The 23757-nt window shown below is 35.1% G+C and overlaps 1 protein-coding gene across 5 annotated transcripts; it reads right to left on the bottom strand.

Annotated features, from left to right (window-relative positions):
• Nucleotides 1-798: 798 nt before the first annotated feature.
• Nucleotides 799-23748, bottom strand: SAXO2 (stabilizer of axonemal microtubules 2). Of its 5 annotated transcripts, none has more exons than XM_079127394.1 (4): nt 23617-23710; nt 19184-19363; nt 13739-13941; nt 799-3182 (listed from the first exon to the last, which is right to left on the bottom strand). In XM_079127394.1, the coding sequence occupies exons 1-4, from the start codon at nt 23652-23654 to the stop codon at nt 2239-2241; spliced, it is 1365 nt and encodes a 454-aa protein (XP_078983520.1). In that variant the 5' UTR covers nt 23655-23710; the 3' UTR covers nt 799-2238. The 5 variants fall into 5 exon arrangements, with proteins under 5 accessions (XP_078983520.1, XP_078983517.1, XP_078983518.1 ...); XM_079127391.1 differs by having other exon boundaries at nt 800-3182; nt 19184-19380; nt 23617-23695; XM_079127392.1 differs by lacking the exon at nt 23617-23710 and adding an exon at nt 22742-22863 and having other exon boundaries at nt 800-3182.
• Nucleotides 23749-23757: the final 9 nt, after the last annotated feature.

Here is a 23757-nt window from a genome sequence, read left to right on the forward strand (position 1 = left end):
TTTCCCGCCAACTTTTCTCTCTGAATTTGCTTCTTTTCTTCATCAGATTCATCCAAGTTTGCCTTAGTGGAAATTCCTTCTAGAATCTGGCATGTTGTTAAATAATACTGCTGGTTTCCAGTGCTGTTCAAATGTATTAATGTGTGTTCCTGCATAGTGTTTCAAGGAAACCTAAGAATGTGATGAATTGGGGATTGCAAGCTTTCTACCCTTATATCTTACTAGTTTCCAACTCAGACACAGAGATGCTAATCCCTTTGTACCTGTGTTTATGCTCTTTCTTCCCACCTATCTTGATAAATTTGTACTTAATCTTTCAAGATTGGCTCATCTCCTTCAGAAAGACTTTGATGAACTCCCTGGCTAAATGTTTTGTGCTGTAGACTGTTCCAATCTCTATTCAATAGTAGGGAGACATCATTATTAATCATTGTACCCTCAGCCTATGGCAAATTGCCTCAGGAAACCCCAGTAGATGTCTTATTAAGGGTGACCTTTGTCCAGGGAGGAGATCAACCCCATCAAAATACAGAGAGATTTGAATATTCATCATTGGAATATGGGCCAGGATGACAGAAACTGTACTATACCTGATTTTTAATTATGATTATGTAACAAGGTTTCTTATTTAAGAATATCTACTTACATATAGATTAACCAAGACTGTAATTACAAAACTTTCATTTTCAAACAAAATTAGGTACAGAAATGATTTCATGAAAATCCATTCCTTTTGTTTTATTAATATTGCATAGAAATATAAAATTTCACATACCATATTTTTACTAATAAATACAAATATAAGAACAAATTATTGTCAAATAATTAGAAATATTTAAAACAAAATACTTATGAATTTATTCTCCATAAAGTATATATTTAGAAACAATTCTGAATCCATAAGACTTTATGCTAAAATAAATCATATTATTCCATAATGCAATTATTTATTTAACAAAGTCACCCAGTCAGTTTAATTCACTAGGAAATTTCAACATTTATAAATATGTTGATTCTACTTTGCTTGCTGACATCATTCTTTTCCTCCCTGCCTATCCCTTATCTTCACACTGGAAATGGCCAACAAGGTGATTATGCCCATTTTGGGCCTGGTTCTACTTCTTTCTGAACAGAAGTCTGGGCATGGCAGTTAGGCACCTAGATATTTAAGTTTACCCTGAAGATTTCTTCAGAGCTATCATTCGTCCTAATATTATTTTAGCAAATGTGTGATTCAAGCCAAGGTATTCACTCCAATCCAAGGTCTCAAAGTCTGTAACAACTGCTCAGATCCTTGTGAAGCTATAGAGGGCAAAACTACTCTCAGAAGTACATTCTATTCATAATCTCAAAGTGAAATAGGTTATTTTACAATGCTTGCTACATGCCAGGAAAGGATTATTGAGTAGGTAATTATCCTTATTTGGAAAAGTAAAAACATACAAAAAGCAATTGAGTGATTTATTAAAATTCATTCCTTATATTTGTACTTTTACTTTGCAGATTAAGATGTATCATATCATTTGATGCTCAAAACAAACTGTGTGGTAGGCAGAAGAGATATTCTTTTACAAATGAAGACAAAGAAGCTCAGAGACATGAGCCACCTGCCAAAGGTGGCACAAATAGAAATTGATGGTATTAGGATTTGAGCTCACATTCTCTGATTTCCACCTCCCAAAAGCTGTCCCATCGCAATGCTTCTAACTAACTTGAATATGGTGAGGAATGGTGTAGAGTCTCCAGTACTACCATCCAAAACTTGACTTGGTGTACACTATGTGGGTGCCTTGAAGTCTGGGGAAACTGAATCCTACTGTTTTGGAAGAGAAATTCATGTGTTGTTTTCAGTGTTGTTCTAGATGGTCCCAGTGTACTTGATAAGTGGTAATCAGTATGTGAATACCACATAATTGCCATAATTATAAACAGAAGTACAAATGATAATAGATTGAGAATAAAATATCAAACAGTATGCTAGGTATTAAGGTAGTTCAGATGGGAATATACATTATTCAACATTCAGAAATGCAAATTAAAGAACAATCTTGGTTAAAATATCAGTACAAAATGGATTTTGAGATTCTGATCTCCTATAATACATTTTCCAATTTTGTTTAAAAATCTAAAAAATCATTTGTAAAAATCTTTTTCATATTTTTTTCACTATTAAAATTAGTTTTTCCCTTGAAAAACCAACGCCTTATAGTTAGCTTCCTTTTAAATATAATTTGTTGACTAGAAGGCTTTCACTGCAGGAGTGATCTTGCGGAAGAATTTATGGCCTTGGGAATTTGTATTTTCAAATACATAACCAGGAGGAGAGGGATAGCTAGCTGGGCAGATTTCCTGTTTCTTCGGTGTGTACTCTATAGAGTACATTGTGATATCATCAAATGGAACAGAACTCTTAAGAGCAACATTTAAAGGTTTGCAACTCTCAGTTGGAATCAATTCATGTGGCACATAGTGAGATCTGAAAGTGCTCAAACCATCAAATTTTCCAGAAGGGTTGGGAATCTGCTGCTGCTGCTTAATGAGTCCTTGACGACAAATTTCCCATACTGGAAAATCTTCCTTCATGGTGCTTTTCCCTTGGAAAGGAAAATTGTTTTTTCTTCTGTGAGAAACTGGCCTGATGGGAACAACACGGTTGGCCTGATAGGGAACGTAGTCGAGGTGGCTTGTGCTGTTTAACTGCATGCTGCCTGTAGGGGGCACATACTCTGGTACTTTCTTGACTTCTGGTGCTGGGATTTCCCATGGTTGGAAACTTTCCCGGAATTCAGTGCTTCCTTCAAATTGAGCACTTTGGGTTACTCTGGTGTGGGCAGGTCTGCAGATTTTTGCAGTTTCACCAACAAGACCCTGAAAGTCATTCTGGTGAGTTGTGAGATCCTCAAAAGGTTGGTCAGTTGGCTTATAAACTTCTTTTGGCTTTGCAAACTTGATTTCTAGTTGATGAGGTACATAATCAATGCGATGACTTGTATCACCATTAAAAGGGGCTGTAGAACACTTGACCACAGAGAAGGGCTTAAAACTTTGCCTAGGCTTAATCTCCTGAGGAACATAGTCATCCTGAAAGGTAGTTGAATTTCCAAATTTCACAGTTGGGGGATGATAAGTGTGTTCTGGTTTATAAAGTTCACTTTTCTGAGTGCTCCAAGATCTATAATCATCTTAAAAATTAAAGCAAATAAAACATTTTTAAATGCTCAAGGAAACAACTCTCTTTTAAGAATCATGATTGATTTCTCTCATTGCCAAACATCCTTTTTACAGAAATCCAAACACTAGCATCAAGTATGAATTTACTCTGATGGCCTCCTACTTGCTATTTTTTCTTCATTTCCACCTTCTTCTACCCAGCTCTCCACTTTAGCACATCTAATTTTCATTTCCAGCTTCACCTGATTACATACAAGGGAATGGCACATCTGAGCCCGTTCGTGGATTATTATTGAAAGTCAAAAGGACTGTGTTGTGAGGACAGAGTTTAGAGGGTATGGTTTCAATCCTGGGAACTGGAGAGAATTTTCACTATAACTTACAAAATGCTAAAGCAAGCCATCAAATCCGGGAATTAATGTAAATCACCTGTCCTACTGTGTAGGCATAGGTGATGTGTGTCTACTCCTTGCTTTGGAGGGGCTCCTCTAAAGAGAGGAAATGTCAACTCATTTGTAGTCTAGGAAACCTATGGGACTCCTCAAGCAAAGACACAGGGTAACTAGTATTATCCCAGCGGTATCATTCATTTCAATTCTTCTTCCTCATGAAATGAACTTTCAGGCATTCCCAAAAGATAAAGCACCATCTAGAGGCCAGTGTCCTGAACTGAGTACCATCAAAAATGTTTAAGAGCAAATTGTTATATGTATTTATGATGTCACTATTTTGTATAACTATAATGCACTAATAAAAAGTAAAATTTTTAAATGTAAAAAAATTGTATGTAGAATTTAGAAGTGAACATAGGAACCAACTTCTGAGATTTAGAAATTCAATACCTTAAGTCTGCTTCCTGCAGCTTACCTGGATCACGGATGGAAAATTCATGTGTTTGTATTTCAACTGAGGATTATTTAGCTTGTCTATTTCTAGATAAGTAAAGCTAGTAATCTGAGGAACACTATAAAATTGACTTCACCCAAAAATGTGTTTCTCTAAATACCAAAAATTAATTTATAAAATGAAAGGTTTTTTAAACAAGGTAATGCATTAGAATATGGAGTAAAATCTATGCAATGTGCACTGAAATAGCCAGACCTTGAATACTTATTATGTGGAGCATTTCTCCTTTGAAGGGAAAGATTCTTCATCCATAGACATTTATGCCAAAGTAGTCAAGAATTGGACCAAATAATTAAGCTATTGATGTTTGGATGAGAGTGGGCACCTGACCCAAGAGCAAAAACTCTTTAGGTTATCAGACACCTATGAAACAAACTGCCATGAAAAGATAAGCTAGATTAAGCAATCTTGTTTTGTGAACCTGAAGCTGAAATTAAGAGCCAGATGGGAGAAGAAGCTATAAAGGATGCCGTGAAGTACAGTTGGAAAGGTATGGCATGCTGAAGTTATTTCAAGACAGACTTGTAACAAAACAGAAATGATAAATAGGCAGAAGAGCCCAGTTAGTAGGATGGCAATCAGACAAGAGGTGTAAAGGGAAGTAAAGATGCCATGAGAAAGACCGTGAAGCTCATTAGAGGTGAGGAAAAAGCTCTTGCCTCAAGCTCCCTCTACCTGACTGCATTCCATTTGCAGTTCACATGAAGCTGTACCATGAAGTTTCTCTCTCTTTTTTTAATCTTCAAGTACCATGAAGGAAACTCTGTTCCTAAAGCTAAAGTATAAAAAAGTATAACACTATATTGCAGTAACTAAAGGGAAATCAGAGATTTCAATAAAATTCTATTATTCCATACAATCATACAGATATGGTGAACTGGTCCACAGGTGCTCCTTGTCTTAAAGTTTATAGTACATATTTTAATTAATCATAATCTACCTACAAGTAACAGTATTGTGATTTACATGCACAGTCATGCATCAAGTAAGGACAGGAATACATTTGAAGGAATGTATTATTAGGCAATTTTGTCATTCTGCAAACATCAGTGTTTAGACTAAGTGTTAGACTAATATGGTTATGACATCAGTAGGTGGTATAGTCTTATAGGTCCACCATAGTATGTGCAATCCATCATAGACTCAATTATGGAGAGCCTGGCCGTAATCTAAGAACCTTTCAACAGTAAACTTCTAACTCCTACCTCTATTTTGTACTGTTACTATACTTTTAATTTTTATATATCATACAAAATAATGCAAAATTATCTTCATTTATGCGCCCAAAGTTATTTTACATTAATCTCCATTTTTACCTTTCCTGGAGATCTTCATTTTTATGTAGAACAAGTTTTTGGTATCATATTCCTTGTACCTAAAGAATATTCTTTAAAATTTCTTGTAGTGAATCTTTACTAATTTTCTCATTTCAGCTGTTTGAAATGACTTTATTTATGAAAGATAATTTCAATGGGATTGAATGTGGTTGACAGTTTTTCCCTAATCTCTAACACTCAGCATTTTAAAGATGTTAACTCCATGATCTTCTAGTTTGATTGTTTATGACATAAAGTCTGTGTGTTCTCTCTTTATTCTCTTTATGTGTCTCCCCCAACCCAGTTGCTTCAAGGATTTTCTCATTTTTCATTTTCAAGTCAGAGTGTTTCTAGGTGATTTGTTTTCTTCTTTTTATAAATTTATTTTGCCCAAGGTTTTCTAATCTTCTTGAATCTAAACTTTGATTTTATTAATTGTCTTTGGAAAATTCTTTTCTGTTGTATCTTCCAACAATTCTTCTATCTTGTTCTTTTTCTGAGATTCCAAATACATAGATGTTAGGCCAGTTAAAAAGTGTCCCACAGCTTTGGATGTTATGTTTTATTTTTTTCATTTTTGTTTCTCCATGTTTTGGTTTAGGTAATTTATATTCGGTATACCTCAGGTTCACTGAATTTTCCCCCTTGACTGTGTTATGTCTATTGATATGACTATGAAAGGCATATTTATCTTGGTAATTGTGTTTATTTTAAATTTCTAGTTATTTCCATTTTACTTTATAGTTTATTTATCTCTTTGCTAAAATTCATTTGTTCATGTGTATTTTCCACTAACTACAGCTTTTAGGTACTAGTCAATTTTTTTTTTTTAAATAAGTTTCCTGGATAGTTCCAATGTCTGAGCCTGGTTTGGATTTGGTCTCTGGACAGTCCCTTCCCTTCCTTCCTTCTTACTTTTTCATTTTCTTTGTATAATTTATAATTTGCATTTGAAAGCAGGATATTGTATGTAACACAAATAATATTTATATCTAGAGATGGATACATACCTTCATCTACCAGATCTTCAGTGAGTGAAGTCAGTCCAATTCACAGTCAAGCTGGGTTTTGTTGTTATGCTTACCTTCAGTGCATCTCCAGCTTCAAATTCTTTTGGCATCAACTTGTGCTCATGCTAGAGTCTGATTTACTGGAGGGTGTTTTCATTACCTGCTCCATTCTCAGCTTTAGACTTTCTCTTTACATCTACACTTCAGAGAAAATGTCTCTCTCCATATCCTGCTCTTTAACAAAGGTAAACTGCAGTTGTCATCCAGTGCTTAGTGACATGATGTTGGAGTGTTGTCCAGCTTCAGTCTTCGGCAGGTCCTATGCCTCTGGGTCTCAGAAGTAGAGCTCTCTCAGTGCTCCTGTCCCATCCCCTGATGTAGCAGAACAGTAGTGGGTTGGTTCCTGGACAATCTCCTGTTCTTGAGTTAGTGTTGCTGCTGCTTCTTGTTTTTCCTTTTCATTTCCACAAGCTGCAATAGACATTCACTTTTTCTTTGGGGAGTGATCCCTTTCCTGCAATAGGCTAATGCTTTGTTCTGTAGGTCAGAGGCATTCAAATGGAGTTTTCAGCCTTTCCCACAGTGATGACTGTCTCTCTCCATGCCTGCTTCCTCTGATCTCTAGTTTTTCCCTCAATCTTTCTAACTAACACGCAATGAGCATCCAAAGAGAAGAGTGTCTGAAGCTCTCTGGGTACCTATACTCTCTCACTAGCCTACACTTAGTCTTTAGCAATTTGTTTAAAAAAAAAAGAAAAACTTAAATCTCTGCATGCCAGTCAGCCTGCTTTCTATGCATTGCTCCATGGGAAATGGTACATGCATCCTGTCTCATCTTTGAGGCAGTTGTTTTTCTTTATATTTCAGGTGGGTAGGATGACTTGTGATCTCAGCTTTCTGAAGGATTCATGGACATTTATCATTATGTAAATTATTTTATTTGTTACGCTGAGAACACACTATTTTCAGTGTTCTGTGTCTTATTTGGAAGCTGGAAATCCTGAATTTTCCTGTATGGTAGTTTTAAATTACATCTTCACTCCTTAAATTAATTTCTTTAACAGATATAAAGACATTATGACTTTCTTCTTGAGTTAGTTTGGGTGAGTTATACTTTTCAAATAATTTGTCCATTTCATGTATTTTTATCAATTCTTGGTATACATTTTTAATAATCTTTTTAATGTATGAAAAATCAATCCTTGAGTTTAATTTAATGGTTAGTTCATTTACATTTTTTAAAACATTTTTTAGTTCTCAATGGACCTTTATTATTTATTTATTTACATGTGGTGCTGAGATTCAAACCCAGTGCCTCATACATGCCAGGCAAGCATTCCACCACTGAGCCATAACCCCAGTCCCTTCATTTACATTTAATATAACAAATGACTTTGCTGAACTTAAGTTGACTGTATCATTATTTATTTTTTATTTTCTCTATGCCCCTTATTTCGTAACTTCTTTTAGATTAATAAAGGATATTTTTGTTATTCCATTTTTCTCTATTAGAATTTTAATTATAACTTTATGTGCAAAATAAAAAATGTGTATTTTGGTGTACTATGGAATCTTTTGGCCTAGTCAAACTTAAAATTGATATTCTTAACATTTCTAGAACAATGGTATGATTTTTTAACAGTTTAATTTCAATTATACCTTTCATCCCTGGTCATTGTTCTATTTTACTTCTATAATTGTGTGAAAAATATAGATATTATTGTGACTTCAAGAAATCAATATTAATTTATATTTATCCAAATAGTTTCCATTTATATGTGCTTCATTCCTTAATGCATTTCATACTTCTGTCTGGAATCATTTTCCTCCAACCTGAAGAACTTGTAGTAAGGGTCTGCTGCTAATGAATTGTTTTTTTTTGTTTTGTTTTGTTTTGTTTTGTTTTAATCTGAAAACCTTTTTACTTTGTCTTATTTTTTTGAAGGATATTTTCACTATTTATAAATTCTAGGATTCACTGAGTTTAAAATACTAAGGTTCTCTCCTCCCATCCTTTTGGCATTTTAATGATGTCATTCCATTGTCTTTTGGCTTCCATAGTTTCTGTAAAAGTATTATATATTTGTTAAAAAAGTCAGATATAAATGTTTGGGGTTTTGTTTAATTTTTTTTTTGTACTGGGTACTGAACCCAGGGTTGCTTTACCACTGAGATATACCCTCCATTCTTTTTTAATTTTTGAGACAGTGTCTCACTAAGTTGCTGAAGCTGGACTTAAACTTGAAATACTCCTCCTACTGTCTCCAGAGGCAATGGGATTATAGGCATTTGCCACTGCACTCAGCTTTCTCTTATTTTTAAGGATTCATCTTCATTTTGTTTTAAGAAGTTTGACAATAGTTGCCTAGGGATAATTTTCTATGTTTATCTATTTTGGGTTTCTTGAATCTATGGCCTGATTCTATCATGGATTTTGGAAATCTCTTGACCATTTTCTCTTCAAATATTTCCTGTTTTTTCCACAGGTCTCATGATAGTTTACTATATGATGAATATTGCACACACTAAATCAATGTTTCTTCTTTCTTCTAGTAGGCAGAGAATGTAGGGCAGATTCCTTTACTCCAGTTAGGAATTGAGCTAGCTCAGCTCTCAATGGCATCTTTAGTTAGACATAGTCTTCCTCTAGTTTTAAATGTCTCAAGGACAAGACTTGAGGTGAGTTTGTGTGTTAGGGTCTTCATTCTAGTGAGACTTTTTCTTCTTAAGCATCTATTTCCATGTAAGATGGAGAATTTTCTGTGGGAGTATTTTGGCCCAGTATCTTAGCCCATCATGATCTTTAAACATTCAATCAGTATCCCACAAGGAAAACTGCCATGCATCTGGGGTTCTTCTATAGTCCAATTAGTCAAACCTGCCCACATTCAAATATTCCACTGTTTTCTTTTTCCACAGTAGTGACTCTGCTTATACCAAGATCAATCCTCAGCCTAGGACTAGACTTGACAAATGCTGCCACAGAAGTAAACAGTTGGCCATTTCATCTTATCTAGGAAGGCTCCCCTCTCTCTGGGCTTTTATTTGTCTCCACAGTTGTCCAAAGCCATTTTTAAAATATAAGCATTTAAAAAAAATTCTATACTTTTTTAAAAAGGTGTTGCAGTGGAAATAATAACTTTTTTGCCATCCTTTGTATCCAGAAGTTACAAAAATTTGTAATGGCTATCCCTCTAGCTCTCACCATGTCCACTAATGAATCCTTTCATTTTTCTGGCTCTATGATTACATGCTTATTTCATACCAGATTTTGGGATATTCTTTTTCTGTTTATCCATAATCACTAGTCTCCAATGCATTCACAGTCTAGTCTGAAGTGATATATTACAAAATATAAATTTTTGAAGTACTGATTGTTCCTGAGTTAATGAATTATATACAACCCTTGTAGTATACATTATTTATTTTTAGTATGGCTTAGCTTCCAGTAACTATAATCATCATAAACTTACATTAGACCTTTAGACTTATTCATACTATACATCTGCAACTTAGTATTTTTTACTTTGTAATGTGGTCCTCCTAAGTTGCCTAGGTTAGCCTTGTGATCTTCCTGACTCAGTTTCCCAAGTTGCTGGGGTTACGGGCATGAACCACCATATCTGGCTTTATAAATATAACTTTGTACCCTTTGACCAACATTTTCCCATTTTTCCCTACCTCCCTGCCCCTGGTAACCATAGTTCTATTCTCTGCTTCTATGTGTTCAACATTTTTAGATTTTATATATGTCAGATGATGCAGTATTTTTCTTTCTATTCTGTACATTTCACTTAGAAAAATGTTCTCATTCATGCCACCACAAGTGACTGGATCTCCTTTGTTAAGGTTGAATAATATTCCATTTTATATATACATACACACAAATTGAATATTCTTAATCCAAAAATCTGAAATGTTCCACAACTCAAACATTTTTGAATGCCAACATGTGGTCACACATGGAAAATTTCACATCTGACTTCATGTAACTGGTCACAGTCAAAACACAGACACACTAAAAATATTGTATAAGACTATATTTGGACTATGTGCATGAAGAATATATGGGACATAAATGAGTTTTATGTTTAGATTTTGGTCCAAAATCCATAGATGTCTCATTTTTTTAAAAAAACTGAAATACAGCTGGTCCCAAGCATTTCAGACAAGGGATTTCTTGCTTTACCACACACACCCACAATTTCTTTATCCATTCATCCTTGTATGGAAAATTAGGTTGTTTCCATGTTAGTGATTGTGAATAATGCGGCAATGAATATGGAGTGTACGTTTCTTAAGATACTGATTTCATTTTTTTTTTCAGGTATACATCCAGAGGAGGGATTTCTGAACCACACAAGGTTCCATTTTATTAAATTTTTTGAGGAACATCAAACTGTTTGCCATAATGGATATGCCAATTTACATTCCTACCAAAAGAAATAGTGTTTTCATCTACATCCTTACTAAAATTTGTTATTTTATTTATAAAACCCATCCTAACAGGTATGAGGTGATGTCTCAGTTTGTTTTTGATTTGTATTTCCTGATATTAGTTGAGTAGCTCTTCACATACCTGTATATCTTCTTTGGAAAAATGTCTATTCAGATCCTTTGGTCATTTAAAAAATTAGGTCTTTTTTTTTTTTTTTTTTTTTTGCTTTTAATCATGTGATTTCCTTATACATTTTGTATACTAATCATATTTTCTCCCAATGTTGCTGTGCAAAACTTTTTAGTTTGATGTAATTTCATTTGTCTATTTTTGCTTTTGTTTTTTGTGCTCTGGGTGTCATATCTAAAAGATCATTCCAAGGTCAATGTCAAGGAACTCTGTTTCTTCTTGGAGTTTTACATTTTCAGGTCTTATGTTTAAGTGTTAAATTCACCTTCAGTTTATTTTTGTGTATGGTGTATAATTTCATTCTTTTGTATGTGCATACCCATTTTTCCCAACATGGTTTATTGAAGAAAATATTCTTTCTCCATTATGTATCTGTGGTACTCTTGTTGAAGGTTAGTTGGCTGTTAATACCTAGGTATATTTCTGAACTCTTGATCTATTCCATTGGTCTATGAGTCTGTTCTTAGGCCAGTACCATACTATTTTGATTACTGTAGGCTTAGAATATTATGTGAAATCAGGAAGTGTAATATGTCCAACTCTTTTCTTTCAAAAGGTTACTTTGGCTAACCAGAGTCTTTTGTGGTTTCACATGAATTTTGGAATTTATTTTTCTATTTTTGTGAAAATGCCATTGGGATTTTGATAGAGATTACATGGAATCTATAGATTGCTTTGGGTAGTGCTGACATTTTAACAATACTAATTCTTCGAATCTATGAATAGATTCCATTTATTTGTGTCTTTGATTTCTTTCATCAATGTTTTATAGTTTTCAGTATATAGATCATTTATCTCCTTGGCTATCAATTATAAAATTTCTTAATACCTACACCCATTCTGCAATTCAGATCTTTGTATTTCCTACAATGGCTCCAAAGCAGGGTAATCCTTAAGACTATTTATCAAATTAAATAATGGGATATTTTCATTTACATTTTAATATGAATAAATTTCTAAGCTGAGGGTGCTAGGAGAGCAGATACATTTTGTTTCACAAAAACCCCTGTCCAGAATTTAAGTGTTGTTCTGCTTACCATTATAAGGGTTACTTATTTCTTTATCATATATAATTTCTGTCTTTCCTCTGTGCTCTCTTAGATTTTATAGTTATCTGTCCTTAAGTAGGAATCTAAAAAAAACCCCTTCAATACAATTACATAGCTTTATAAGTACAGACTTGGCCCTACTATTTCTGCTGCCTCATGCCTGAAAATTGGGAAGTACAAAATGTAACCTTTCCTGACTAGAAAAGTTCAGGATCTAGAAGGTTAGAGGGAACCTAGGATTCCTCAGTCTTGAATTATGGAAGTAAAAATATGGGAATCCATAGAAAACAGTTTATGGAAAACCAGAACTGGGGTTGGAGAGAGAGAGACAGAGATAGAGAGAAATGCAGGAGGGAATTTCGTATATATGTTCAAACCATCAGGAGACATTATCAATATTACTTATATTTTTATAGCTTTTACAGAGAAAAAAAAAAGAAAATATTACTGTTTGTATAAAATAACAAGTAGAATCACTTTCATCAATTATCTATTACATCATATTTTGTGCTGTACATTGTATCCACACATATAAAATCTGTATCTCAGCTAACACTATATGCTACATTTGATTGTAACACACCATATTCACAGTCTTCACAATTTGTTCCTTGTGTAGTATCTTATGTACTCACAGCTTTAAACATCAGAAAGAACACTGTTCCTAACTTCCTTCAACAGGTTTACAGACCACAATAAATGGATACCATGAACTTTACTTACCAATTAAACTGGTAAATGTGAAATCTGCAGAAAAAATATGTATATAGCTATCACCTGATTATTGGCATTACTCTCACAAAATGTTTTCATATTAGGAAGTACCCATTCAGCTATTTCACATAACTAATGGAAAGAGTGTATATGCAATTATGTTATTTATAAAGAAAAATATAGAAATAATATCTATTATCAAGTTAGCCTATTACTTTTTAAATGAAGACCACCCCAACTCCTCAAAAGTAATATAGTATTTTAAAATCAAATAAGTTTTTGGAAAGAAAAACTGGTCATACATTGCCCAGTATGTTTTCAAGTTAGTTACCAGGAGCAGGAGGTATTCTTACATTTCTTTCATGCTAGAAGTCTTACTGTAGCAGGTTCCCTAAGTTGGTAAACCAGCATTGTGTCAGGAGACAACTGAATTTATTCTAAGGTTCGGTATCAGGAAACATTTGCTTATAGATGGAAGCTTTATCCTTCACCCTGATCTTTATCAATATAAAAAATATTTTGGTTCATCTATTAATTCTTTTGCTTTAAAAGTTTTTTCAAAAATTGAATGCAGAACAGGGTTGCTACTTATTTGACTTTTCCAAAGACTCCAATCATTCTTGATAAAGTTTTAACTCATTGTAGGGTTGGGAAGAAAGGGCAATATATGATATAATCCTTGTTAAAAGGTATCACTTTTATGTTTTAAGATAGGGAAAATTAATTAAGGGGCTGAATCTGGAGAAGAACTCTCCATTAGTCAATTGGTGTTTGGGTTTTTTGTTGGTTTGCTTGCTTTATACTATTTACACCAAACAGAGAAAAAGTTATTTCCTAAACCACGGGCGGATACGTTTGACAACACACCAAAATTAGTTTGACATTAGATGTCAAAGCTGGAAGCTTTAGTTGTTTGGCTCTTTTACTTTTGAAATGGCAAATTACCTTTATAGGTTGGGACAGTGTCCAACTTTCCTTTTTTAACTTGTTGTCTTTCCAAAGGTCGGACTATTGCCACAGGCTGCACTTTATAAGAATTAAAATCTCGTTTGTAGGTAGTACCAAAATCAATCTTCCCGTGTTTTGGTTTATATTCTTCTGGTATGTGGCAGGGTTGTTTGACTATTTCATAAGGACGATAATCTGATCTGAAATATATAAATTTGAAACACAGCCTTACAAGATCATTTATTTCAATGATCTTAGTATTGAAAATTTCAGTTGCTTCTTACCTGAAAAGTTTAAAATATTAAAATGGTAATAACTGATAAAGAATTTGAATGAATTAATTGAATTCCTTTATAAGGTCCTATCAGGGGACTAAATATCTTAAGAGCAACATGTCAAAAATTCTGGTTTTTAAAACATCAAAACAAGAGATGCTCAATTAATTGAATCTTAAATAAATTAAATCCTCAAGTAATTGAAGGTGAAAGATTGCAAAATTTAAAAAAATACAACTCCCTGTTTCCACTGTCAAAATCAATATTGATCATACACAAAAATGCCAATAAATCTTCTTATTGAAGTCATGTTGTTGTCCCACTCGATTTTAGACAATAAATAACTCTTGCCTTTAGACATAAATCACATTCATAGTGTCAGTATGAGTCCTACTCATGTTTGGATCTCTCAGAACCCCTTTCCATGAATGGGAGCCAGATGGTAATCCAGTCCCCCTAGGGATTACATAAAAGTATATGACAGAAGACTACTGAGGTAGTTTGATGAAATGGCGTATACCAAGCCTGGGTCTAAATCTTGGCCCTGTCATTCACTAACTAGCTGTACAACCCTGGATAACACAGTTAACCTGTTTTGCTCATTTCCTCATATATAAAGTGGGACAATAAACCTATAAAATTACATTATAGGATCGTTTTAAAGATACACACATACTTAGCAAAGTGCTTGATACACAGTAAGGGCAATATTAGCTACTGTTAATTATCATTCCAAGCCTTCAAAATTGCTTTTTCTTCTGGATTCTGGCCATGCCACCCATTTTATGATTAAACTATTTTATATTAATCACTATTTGTTGCATGCACCACAGGCTCAAAAAAAATAAAAATAAAAATAAAAACTCACCGAATCCCTTCTCCTATTTCCAATTTAACTTCTTAAGACTGTTAGATGACATTTTCTCAAACACTTCAGCCTACCTTTAAAAAAATTTTTTTTTAGTTGTGGATGAACCTTTATTTTATTTATGTATGTATGTAATATGTATGTATATGTGGTGCTGAGGATCAAACCCAGTACCTCACACATGCTAGGCAAGCGCTCTATCACTAAGCCACAACCCCAGTCCAACTGAGCCACAACTCCAGCCCTCAGCCTACCTCTTCAATCCACTTCAGTCTAGCACTGTCACTGACCTAATACAGTTCTAAGGTTCAGAATGACTTCTTGTAATTAAGTCCATCTGACATTTTTAGGACCCATCTTACTAGACTCCTGTAGCACTAACTGACATTATTGTCCACATATTCTATATCCAGGCAATTCTCCCTTCCTGCCTTCCTGATTTATTTCTTCTCATCTACGCAGCTTCTTTCACCTCTAAGCAATCATTGAATAAATGTTGGAGTACCTGAGGCTTGGACACACTCCTCTTCTCACTAAAAATTCACTCTTGAGGACAACTCCTCTACTCCTACAGCTTTGATTACTATCTTTACAGAAATGACTCTCAAATTTACACCTCAGCTTAGAACTCTTCTCTGCGCTCCATATCAGTATGTACATAGCCTCTTGGATACTCAGTGGCACCTCAAAACTCAATATGCTCCAAATCATTTCTCCCCAACAAATCTGGTCTTTGTAATTGTTCCTTATGCTAGTAAATAGCATCAACATCTCTTAAGTTTACAGTCAGAAACCTAGGACTCATACTTTATACACAGTCTTTCCCCAACTCCTGTTAATTCTGCCTCCTAAATATCTTCAAATCTAACCATTCTTCTCTATCTCTATCATCAAACCATAATAGCCAATGCTTTCATAATAGCCTCATCAAATAACTCCAATAGCTTCCTGAACTCACTGACCTATATCCACTTTAGGCCTAGTTCCAATTTTGTCTTCACATTGCACCCAAAGTAACTCTTTCACATGTAAATCAGATCAGGTAACTCTTGCCTTCATGTCCCTAGCCTCCTCCTTCTCTCTCTTATCTATCTACTTACCACCATACTTTTCCTCACAACCTCCAACAAGAAAACAGAAAGGGAACTTCACTGGTACTTATTGCTCTAATAATATAGATAAAATAGAACAAGGCCCAAAGGCTCTGCCTGGCCTTCCTCACTAGTCTCAACTCACACTGCACCCGCTCTGACTTTCTCTGCTATAGCTGCCTTTCTTTGAAATTTCCCACTTACCATGTTCCTTCCTGCTGAATGCTTCTCTTTGCCTAGAATGCACTTCATTCCTCTCTCAGTACAGTTCACTGTTCAACATCCTTTAGGTTTTAGCTGATTTTTCTTATCTCCCTGACAAATTAAAGCCTCCTATTCTAGCTGTTGAGGTGCCTATCCTTCATAGATTTTGATCATTGTTGTGCTTTGATACTTATTGCAAGAGATGTTTTTGATTGGTTTCTCCACTAGAATGGAACACCTGTGAGAACTGAGATCCTGCTTTTGTTCACACTGTATCCAGATGCCTAAAACAGTGCTTCAGGCTTAACAAATGATTACTATATATTTATTTGATGGATGAATAGTAATGGAAACTCACATACATCTTCTTAAAATATCTGAATTGTACTTTGCTCTGCTCAAATATCAGCTATTGGGGAATAGGCTAAAATGCAATCAGGAAGTCAGTGAGGGAAAACCAGGGAGAGAAGGGTAGAGAGAAAGCTTAGTTTGTACGTCTTACAAGTTTCTTTGATTATACTTGTTTAGCTAGTGTTAAAAAGTATACCTCCACACCCAAAGCAATTTTCTGTGGAGAAGAAGTAATGAGCAAATGCAGTCTTGTTCATCGGATATGTCCTGAAACATATGCTATGTCCAAAATCCTACTTCTACAGGGTTGATTTTCCTGCCAACTCTGGCAGCCATCTAACTAAGCTACAATTATAATGCCATAAAGGATCAAAAGTCTTCTATAAGTTCAGACATCTGTTCTTTACATAATCTCTTTCTGCATTATAGAAAAGTATACAATGGCTTCTTATTCTTTGTACTACAGAAAAATCAGTTTTCTACTTCCTAGTCAACATGGTCATCTTAAGGAGTCAAGCAAGAGTTCTAAGCTGTATGTTAAGGTTCTTATCTTACAAAGTGGAGAGATGATGACTTAGGAAATATAATTTTTAATTGTACTGGTATATTTGGACTTTTGAGTTTTGGGATTTGAAATGTTTCTTATTTACCTTTTTAAAGTTTTCTTTCTTCCCTCTCTTATTATTAAGGGTGAGCTAAACAAGTCAACTGGGAAAACTATGAAGTGAAAAACAATTGCCTTTAAAAAGAAAAATGTGGCAAGTTAAACATTTCTCAATTTTTAACATTTGGAACTATTTGAAGGCAGAGCCTTTATTCAACTTCCCATTATGAGCCTTTAAGGCATCAAGGAAGAAAGAAGTGGAAAAAATAAAAAGGAGCATCCATTTTCATTTGCTCTATCTTGACCAGTTGTTCATTTTCATCTCATCTACTATAACCTATAATTATCCTGTTTATTTATATGATTTTTTTTGTTTCTAGGTTATTGGTTATGCAAGATTATAAACATGAGCAGGGCAAAGTTTTTCTCTGCATTATATTCCATGTCATCCCCAGTGAGCAGGATACTACTTGACTTATTGCAGTGAGTCCCTGGCAACAGAATCACCAACAATACGTGTTAAAAATGTAGATTCTGGGGCTGGGATCATGGCTCAGTGGTAGAGCACTTGCCTACCACACATGAGGCATGGGGTTCAATCTTCAGCACCAAATAAATAAATAAATAAATAAAAATTTTAAAAATTATCTATTCTTTTTGGTAGAGTTCTGGAATCTACAATGTTAATGCTTTTATGTATATGAAAGCATATCAAAGCCTCAGGACCAGGGAAAATCTTCAAGTCTGTGAAAGAGCAACACACCTACAGAAGTAAGTAGAATCACTAAAACACTATTACTGCAAGGGTTGCCTGAATTTTTAAAAGTAGAATAATCAGACCAACAAGTTTGACAATCTCCACCTCTGCTATATAAGTAGAATGAACTCTATCTGAAATGAACTAGAAATGGCTAACAATAAAAATTGTTACAGCATTTTTAAAACATAAGTTATAAAATATTTGGCATATGAGTTCCTTACGAAAAGGGACTTGAAATTACTGATATTTTTATTCTTGATGCTTAAGATGGTGCTTTGAATACAGTGTACACATTAAGTTTAAATAACGGATGCAAAGAACTAACCTACCAAACTAACAAATATACATATAGATACAAATATACAAATAAACAGAAATGAAAAGCTTAGGATGAAGATTTTTTCATCACCCACTGAACCCACCAGAAGCCATTATGCTAGAATTATGGAAACAGGATGTTAAGAAAACAATATACATAATTCCTACTATCATTAAATATACTGAAGCTAATCTAGTGAAGGTACCTTGAACAAACTTATATCGAAAAATTTCATGTAGCCTGAAAACTAGGGTAGGTGTAGAGAAGACTTTTCCAAGAGATAACTGAGTTGAGATCTACAGACTGAACTGGGTATTAAACTAGGAAAGGACAGGGGGAAAATTCCAGGTAGGAAAAATCAGTATCTGGGAAGGATCCAAGGCACGGGAAACCTGGCATTTTAAAGGGAACGAAAAATGGCCTACAGGATGGAAACGTAAAATAAACTAGAGAAGCAAGTAGGGAATAAACCATGTAGGATTGTGGTAGGAATTATGGTCTATGTTAAACATACTGAGAAAGATTAAAAGTATTTTCAGTAGGGACTTAGTTGGACTGGATTTGCATTATTAAAAGATCATCTTGGCAGACTGAGGTATTGAAAAAAAATCAGAGATGCAAAAACTAGAGAAGGCCTAACCAGTGGGAAGTGACTGTGATCCTCTGGGTGGCAATGACAGTGAAAAGTAAAAGAGAATATGAGATATTTTAGGGGATAAAAACAAATCAAAAGAACTTTTTATTTCAATTTTTTTCATTTCTTTTCATTTTTTTTCATTTCTTTTCTTTTCATTTTTTTCAATTCTTTTCATTTCAATTTTTTCAACCTAACTTTCCTTGTGACTCAACTAATCCTTGCTTCTTGAATGTTTTTCACCTTAAATCAACTACATATATTTAATAGTTGGAAAGCATTTTTAAAATAAGAAGAGTTGAGAGAAATATAAGCAAATAATTATGCAATATTTACTTAAATGTAGTTATTCCTTCCATTTTGCCACGGCATGCTTGAAATTCTTGCTTGGGTTTAAGACTCCGAGGTGGAAGAACATTACCATACATGGGATATTTTTCCAAGTATTCAGTTGTGGGGTAAGAGAAGCCAGAATTTTCATATATCTTTGTGGCTCCATGTGGACAATGATGTCTCCTGTGTAAACAAACAAACTAAAAGATTATTTTGCCTTGAAAAACATTTGTATGGTAATTAGATTTTAATCAGAGACCTCCAATGACTCAGAATACATAAACTTTAGAGCAGCTTTACCAGAAAACCTGTTCCCTCTGCAATGATGTTTAAAAAAATAAGTATCCTTATGTGGTGGAAATGTGTGTTTTGTTAAGCTATAGAAACTGAAAAGTCAACAAGTGAATTTCCTAGACCTCTTGCAGACCAGTTGCATATATAATTTAGGTTTCACCTATTACATGTACTCACATAAAACTCCAATTCAGAACAGAGCTACTAAGGAAAAAGGCAGGACACCACATTCATTTTGTCTGTATGGATTGTGGTAGAGGTAAAGAGAGTTTGGAGCCAGTTAGGCAGTCTCCTGATTTTCAAGGTGATTCCTTGACTTTGGTAGAGGTGAGTAGTTCTGGAGGCTACAGCTCTTTTCAGGTTTATGGTGAGATTTTCAGGCATTTTTCTTTCCTAGATCTTAGTTTGAAAATGGTTTATTTTCAGTTCTTTCAAATGAGTTATGTATACTCCTTATATAAATTTAGTTTTTGCCTACACTAATCAGAGTAGATTATATTCTCCATAACTAAGAACCCTAAATAACACAGTAATGCATTACAAAATGAAATTTCAGCCAACCATAAATCACATATTCAGTGATAGTCCCATAAAATTATGTTGTCTGATGACATCATCGACATCTTAGTGTAAGTATGTTCTACGATGTTCACATAACAGTTAAATCTCCTAGTGATGCATTTCTCAGAATGTATCCTCATCGTTTGGTGACATATGGACAGATATCATGTAAGCTAATAGGACACAGTTGTTGAAAAACATGAGGTTGACCTTTGCACATGGCTATTGGAACATGGTAAGACTGTAAACAGTTAAAGGTGTGTGTGTGGGGGTTGTACTAAATGCTCTCATTTTTTAAATAAATAAAAATCGTACATGAAAAACAAGTCTTAAAGTTATCTATGGTTAAAAGAATTATAAGGAGTTTTCACTATAATATAGTTTTTCAATGCATAATTAGAAAAAGAAACAAAACATTTAAACAACCAAACTAATAAAAGCCCAAACAAACAAAAAAGTAAAACCGCATCATTCTGAAATACAAGATCAATTTCTCAGGTCTGGTATCATTTGGGGACTCTAGGCCATGGGTGAGGGTTGATAACAGGTTTAGATCAGGTAAAGCTGAACCTAAAGAAAATGTATATGCCCTGCAGATGAATTGGAAACAACTTGCATAAGAACACGGAGGAAGAAAATATGAGAAGTAAGTTTCTTTATTTGGAGGTTGGTGGATGGCATGAAGAATTACAGCACAAGGAATAGTAGGTGATGTTACAGGATGTTCAAGAAAGTCTGAAGTCAGAAGGCTCAAGAGATTTAGGAATATCAGCTGAACATGGAGTTGTGGAAAAGTGCTGAAGTGACTTAGTGCCACACACAGTTAAGACTCTTGGAAGAATTAGGAGCAGGGTACACAGGTCATGCAAGCATAGAGGTGCAGATACGACTGAATGAGTTATAAGAACCAAAGTCCAATCTTTGGAATTTGTCATGTTTTTAGTTTTACTTTCCATGAAAGAAATATGTTCACATTTTAAACAGTGTTGAAGAGTTATAAAGGAAAGCAAAGCCTTCTATCCCAATATTTCCAAAATTTTTCTTATTTCTGCTTTTTAAAGTTTTATAGGAGGCTATATCTGTAACTTTTTATGAACTTTGATGTATCAGCCTAAATTACTAACTTTTGAAATTTTAACAAGATTGAGGATAGGCTGGGCACGGTGGTGTATGCCTGTAATTCCAGAAACTCCGGAGGCTAAGACAGGAGGATCCCAAGTTCAAAGCCAGCCTCAGCAAAGGTGAGAAAGGTAAGGTACTATGCAACTCAGTGAGACCCATCTCTAAAAAAATACAAAATAGGGCTGGGGATATGATTCAGTGATTGAGAGCCCTTGAGTTCAATCCCTGGTCCCCCACTCTGCAAATTAAAAAAAAAAAAATTGAAGATAAAGATTTAGTTAATTTATACCACTCTTATTCACCTCCTACTATGGCATTCAGGAAATATAAAATGAGTAAAAACTCAGTACTGAGACAGTATTAAGAAAAGATAAAAAAATTTCATGTCTTCCTTGAATTTACACTCTTGATGGGAGGGGGGAGGTGGAAAGGAAAAAATGCACAGTATATCCTAATACATAGTATATCCTAAGTACAATGGGAAAAGAAATGAAGCAGGTAAGTGGGATAGAGTGTGAGGGTGGGGCAAAATATGACATTTGAACAAAGGTCTCAATGACAGAATCTTTCATCATATTTGAGCAAAGATTTGAATTACCCTCACTTTTTTCTAGCATCCCCCATTTCTGATTTCTAACATGAAAGAACCCCATTGCAGTTTAATATGCATAAAATATCATGTACATATTGTTGAAAGAGATACATTAGAGATGGATGGTTGCTCTGACCTTTTAGTGAATAAAATAGATGTATAAAACTATAATTTTTAGTGTGAGGAGGAAAAAAATAAAGATTCAACCAACAAATGGACATGGTAGCAGAAATAGTTCAAATCTTTCCTGGTCTCCTGAAAATCTTGATCTTCCTAGAGAAAGGAAATTTACTGAAATATTAACAAGCTTGTTCTCTTGTTCTTTCACTTCTTTTATTTCAAGCAGGTAGTCAGGACCTTTATATATTCCCTTGTGGAGATTTCATCAGGACAGAGAAGTTGTCTCAAGTCAACAAATTTTCCTGCTTTTTGCAAAAACAGTTCAAGGAAGAAATGAGATAGTTTTCTTTTAGGTCACAAGGGGGAAAAGATGGTCTTGAAACAACAACAAAAAATAAAAGAAGGAAGAGGTAAAGATCTCGCTTCTGCTGCCCCCTAAGAGAGGAGTTAAAGGCAAAGGAGAAGGGCTTCTGAGAAGGGTGAGGAATCTTTTGTTGGTGTCAGTGTCCCAGGAAGTGACCAGATTTCAAGAGTTGGTTGAGTGGAGCCTTATAACTATAGCTTCTAGCTTGGTCAAAGATTCTTATATATGAGAGTATAAGAATGAAAACAGCAGAGATGTTGCTCTTGAAGGAAATCTGTGAGCTTTTAGTAAGGGACTTTTCAGGAGGAAATCATATCCATATTCAAAGGCCAGAAGGAATCCTCCTTTTATTGGCAATGCTTCAGTTCCTTGGATCATCACACTGCTTGAAGACAAGAATCCCCTAACATAACAAAGACTGAATTTTCTGACAGCTGGATGGGAAGGAGTTTAGTTGATTAGAATTAAAAAAAAATTTTTTTGCACACCAGAGTCTGAAGATTCATACCTCAAAAGTTAATATCTTTTAATCTTTATGTAATTACAAAGTCTTTATTATGAAAACGGTGGAGAAACTGCTGTCCATCAACAAGCAGGTGTTTTCCCTTTTAAAGGTATTAACAAATACCAAGGAATTGAGACACATATTTATTTTATTTATTTATTTATTTCGGGGCTGGGGATTGAACCCAGGGCCTTGTGCTTGCGAGGCAAGCATTCTACCAACTGAGCTATCTCCCCAGTCCCAAGACACATATTTATTTAGCAAATAATGATCTAATCCCTGGGTCAACAGTGAAGCTGAGGAAAGAAGAGTGTGTTTACAGGTGGTGGAAGGTTGTTAGGCAGGACTCACAGATGAGTTCTGAGTTTCAGGGTGGGGACTACAGATCACAAGTGAGAGTTGCCTGGACAGAATGGGAATAATGGGAATATGGTTTGGTTGGAGGATGGGAAGCTGGAGATGGAAGAATATGTTAACACTGGTTGCAAACTAATGGCCTTGACCATTGTTCTTTCAAAATATTTATTTATTTACTTACTTTTTTTGGTGGTGCTTGCACTCTATAGTCGGATCCACCACTTACCAGACTTACAGCCCTCCGTGGCTTCACTCATTGTTAACCTGGCCCAGGTGCTATTTTAGTTTGCATCCCTAATGTGGGTTTGGAGCAGTCCTCAGGGCTACAAACAAGGAACGTTTAACCCCAGTCCAGAGAACGCGGAAGGCACACTGGCTACCGCGTGAGTGGGGTCGTCGCGGCGTCCCCGGCTCCTTGTGTGCGGGGGTCAAGCTGAGGACGCCCGAAGGGCCACTGGGTACCCTAAGGTCTCCGCGCAGCTCCCGAGAGCCCGGCCCGCCGCTATGCCGGCGGTTCTTACCCGCAGGTACAGATCTGACACAGGCACTGGCTCCTCATGCTTTTGGCTCGCAGTTTGCTCCGCAGCGCGCTAACACCCGCAGATTCTCCACCTCTAGCTACAGCGCCCTACCGTCGTCAAGGCGACCGCTGGATCCCGGCT

The sequence above is a fragment of the Sciurus vulgaris genome, assembly GCF_902686455.1.
Source record: "Sciurus vulgaris genome assembly, chromosome: 2".
Classification (NCBI taxonomy): domain Eukaryota; kingdom Metazoa; phylum Chordata; class Mammalia; order Rodentia; family Sciuridae; genus Sciurus; species Sciurus vulgaris.

What these genes read in the sequence shown, in the direction of transcription:
- SAXO2 (XM_079127394.1), bottom strand. Translation starts at nt 23,654, where the DNA reads ATGAGGAGCCAGTGCCTGTGTCAGATCTGTACCTGCGG. An exon ending in GAAGGAATAACTACATTTAA is followed by an intron (nt 13,942 to 19,183) that starts GTAAATATTGCA and finishes TATATATTTCAG; the next exon opens with ATCAGATTATCGTCCTTATG. An exon ending in CACTGTCCCAACCTATAAAG is followed by an intron (nt 3,183 to 13,738) that starts GTAATTTGCCAT and finishes TTAATTTTTAAG; the next exon opens with ATGATTATAGATCTTGGAGC.